The 2,551-nt window shown below is 34.6% G+C and overlaps 1 protein-coding gene across 1 annotated transcript in view; it reads left to right on the top strand.

The window, feature by feature from the left end:
* The first annotated feature begins 1,139 nt into the window (after positions 1–1,139).
* Positions 1,140–2,551, top strand: part of LOC105620044 (scavenger receptor class B member 1-like) — a 28,181-nt gene continuing 26,769 nt past the window's right edge. Inside the window, exon 1 of the mRNA XM_012201554.1 lies at positions 1,140–1,347. Coding sequence (XP_012056944.1) covers positions 1,140–1,347 — 208 coding nt within the window. The remainder of the gene's footprint in view (positions 1,348–2,551) is intronic.

Here is a 2,551-nt window from a genome sequence, read left to right as displayed (position 1 = left end):
TATTTGCTGAAATGCTTTAAATAAGATAACGATTTCGTTTGAATCGTAATTATTTCAAACATCTTCTGTTCTTTAATTTACCGTTAGAGACGCTCTCATTACCAGTTTCTTAAGCTTTAGAAATGAAGAGTATAACATATTACACTCTCCAATCATAAACAAGTCCGTACAACATGATTCTATCGTCGCAATCAAAGCAAGGTCAATCTGGGTAGACTCAATAGTTCCAAGAAGCGATCACGACCACAAAGGGCAGGTGATATTATCCTGAACACGAGCGTCTCTTGACCATTTAATGACCTTGAAATATCTCCTCCCTCCGACCGATAAAGCCAGTGATCCACCAAGATTCTCGACTAGCAGGTACTACAAGCTCTTCGCGGTGGGGCTGCAACCTCGTGACTTGATTGGATGGGATCTGATGCTTACCGGTCGCCACCACCATGACGACCAGCGACAAGCATGGTAACAAATGTAGTGGGAGCGCGATATTTTTCAAATCTGCACTGATTCGAACTGCCACTCTTGCACCGAGACGTATGCCGCACGCACCGCATCGGCAGAGAGGTGACATACGACAGGTATAGACGAAGTCGATCAGCAGTAGACAAAAGCTACGACTTTCAGCGACCGACACTGTGTCGCGCGAAGTTCTTCTTGAATTAACAAAATTTCAAACCTGAAATATCCGTTGGAATTAAAGCGCTATTATTCGTCGAACAATATTATCTCAAAGCGCATTGTTTTTGAAAATCATATCGTGAATCCTTCAAACCCGAATAAGTTTTAAGAAAAGTTTTGATAGTGACCGGAAAAGACTATAATATCAAAATATCGATCGGACATCGGATGGTGTGAGAGAAAGTGAAGGCTCTTAGTCGAAATTTCGAGCCAAAAATCGAGTGTTGAAATTGCGGATAAAATCGATGAGCAATTCTAATTGAAATTACATAGCATTATAAACCGCGACATGAGAGTCGCAAGCTATCATCGAGCCTAAAGTGGAGACTTATCTTTATCGTCGGCCGTGGCTTGCCGTTACGATTCAATCACTGACAATAAGTCGTCGCAAATAGATGAAAGCCTTCCCCTCGTTATATCGTATATCGCGTAGCAACAGACTCAATTGTGCTGGAAAAATGAAGGATATAAGGATGATCTGGAACACTTTATCGCGCTGTCAAATATATTCATCAGTGAATATCAATCCTAATATTGAGAAACAAGTCGAACAGGATGAGACAAAAACGCTGGAAAACCTTCAAAGAAAGTCCTCGGTGATGCTGAACAAATTCTTCAACACCGCTTTACCAGTGGATTCCGACAGCAGACAAAACTGGTCGAAAAGTAAGTACGAGGAAGTCTCGTTTCAGGGTCGAGTAAAAGCGTTATTTTATTCCTCGCAGAGACAACAACCTGCCCGACAATCCGGTATTCAAGGCTACATAAATGCTACATATATGCAAAGATAACAGTAAGATTTTTAAATACGAAAAAAAAATATATAGAGAAGCAGAATAGTAGATAAGTAGAGAGTAAAATATAGAGAACTGTGAATTTTAATGTAGCTGTTTAATGTGTCACAGTTGCTATTCTTATAGATGCGAAATTTTTTTTAATCTTCACGAAAGTTAATCCGCGAGAAAGAATATCTTATAATTCTTACTAAGAATTATACTAAACTCTCCTTGTTGCTTATTATAATTATATAAATATTATAATTACATATTTTATCAATATTGTAAATTCTTAATCAAATATTACATTTACAATAGTTAAAACGATTACAATTAGCATTTAAAAAGAAATATTTGAAAAAAGTTAATAAATTAAACTGATCAATATTTCATATGTATATTTTACGATGTGAATTCTGAAATTATACATGTTTTCTTTTACTGTTTGAGACGGATTCTAATTGTAAGAATCGAAATAGTTCTAAATTGGCAGCCTCATGACAGATTAAATTCCCAATTGCGCGGAACGAAATAATAAATAAAAAAGACTCTTTAAGAAAAACGAGAAATTGGCGCTGTCTAAAAGCAGTAATAAATGCATAATGATTTACCGTAACTAAGTATTACTGAAAGCATTAAAATGTACATGCGGAAGACACGCAACACGTTTTGGTCTATTTCCATTCTACGATTTAGACAAATTAGCGCAATGCAGATAATCATTTTGAGTTATTGGAATTTTGTATTAATGTTATTGATTTTAAGTCAAACATTCTTACAATAATAATTAAACAATTAGTATTGAAAACAAGGTTAAAAAATATATCGGATATATTCATAGAAAAATGATATAAAAAATTAGCATTTTTGAAGTAATAAAAGGAAATCGAAAGATTTTAGGATCAATTTCTTTTCATTTTCTTAAAATGCTATTTTTTTATCTGTATTATTGTATCCTATCAATGCAGCAATATATAGTTGACATATATATAATATTGGGTTGTCCAAAAAGTTCGTGCCGATTTTGAAGGAAAATTGAAACGCAGAAGATTTAAATTTTTAATTTCATTTATTAAATTTAAATCTTTTGCGGC

The sequence above is a fragment of the Atta cephalotes genome (assembly GCF_000143395.1).
Source record: "Atta cephalotes unplaced genomic scaffold scaffold00024, whole genome shotgun sequence".
In the NCBI taxonomy this organism is placed as follows: domain Eukaryota; kingdom Metazoa; phylum Arthropoda; class Insecta; order Hymenoptera; family Formicidae; genus Atta; species Atta cephalotes.
This window is presented reverse-complemented; position numbering and strand designations above follow the sequence as displayed.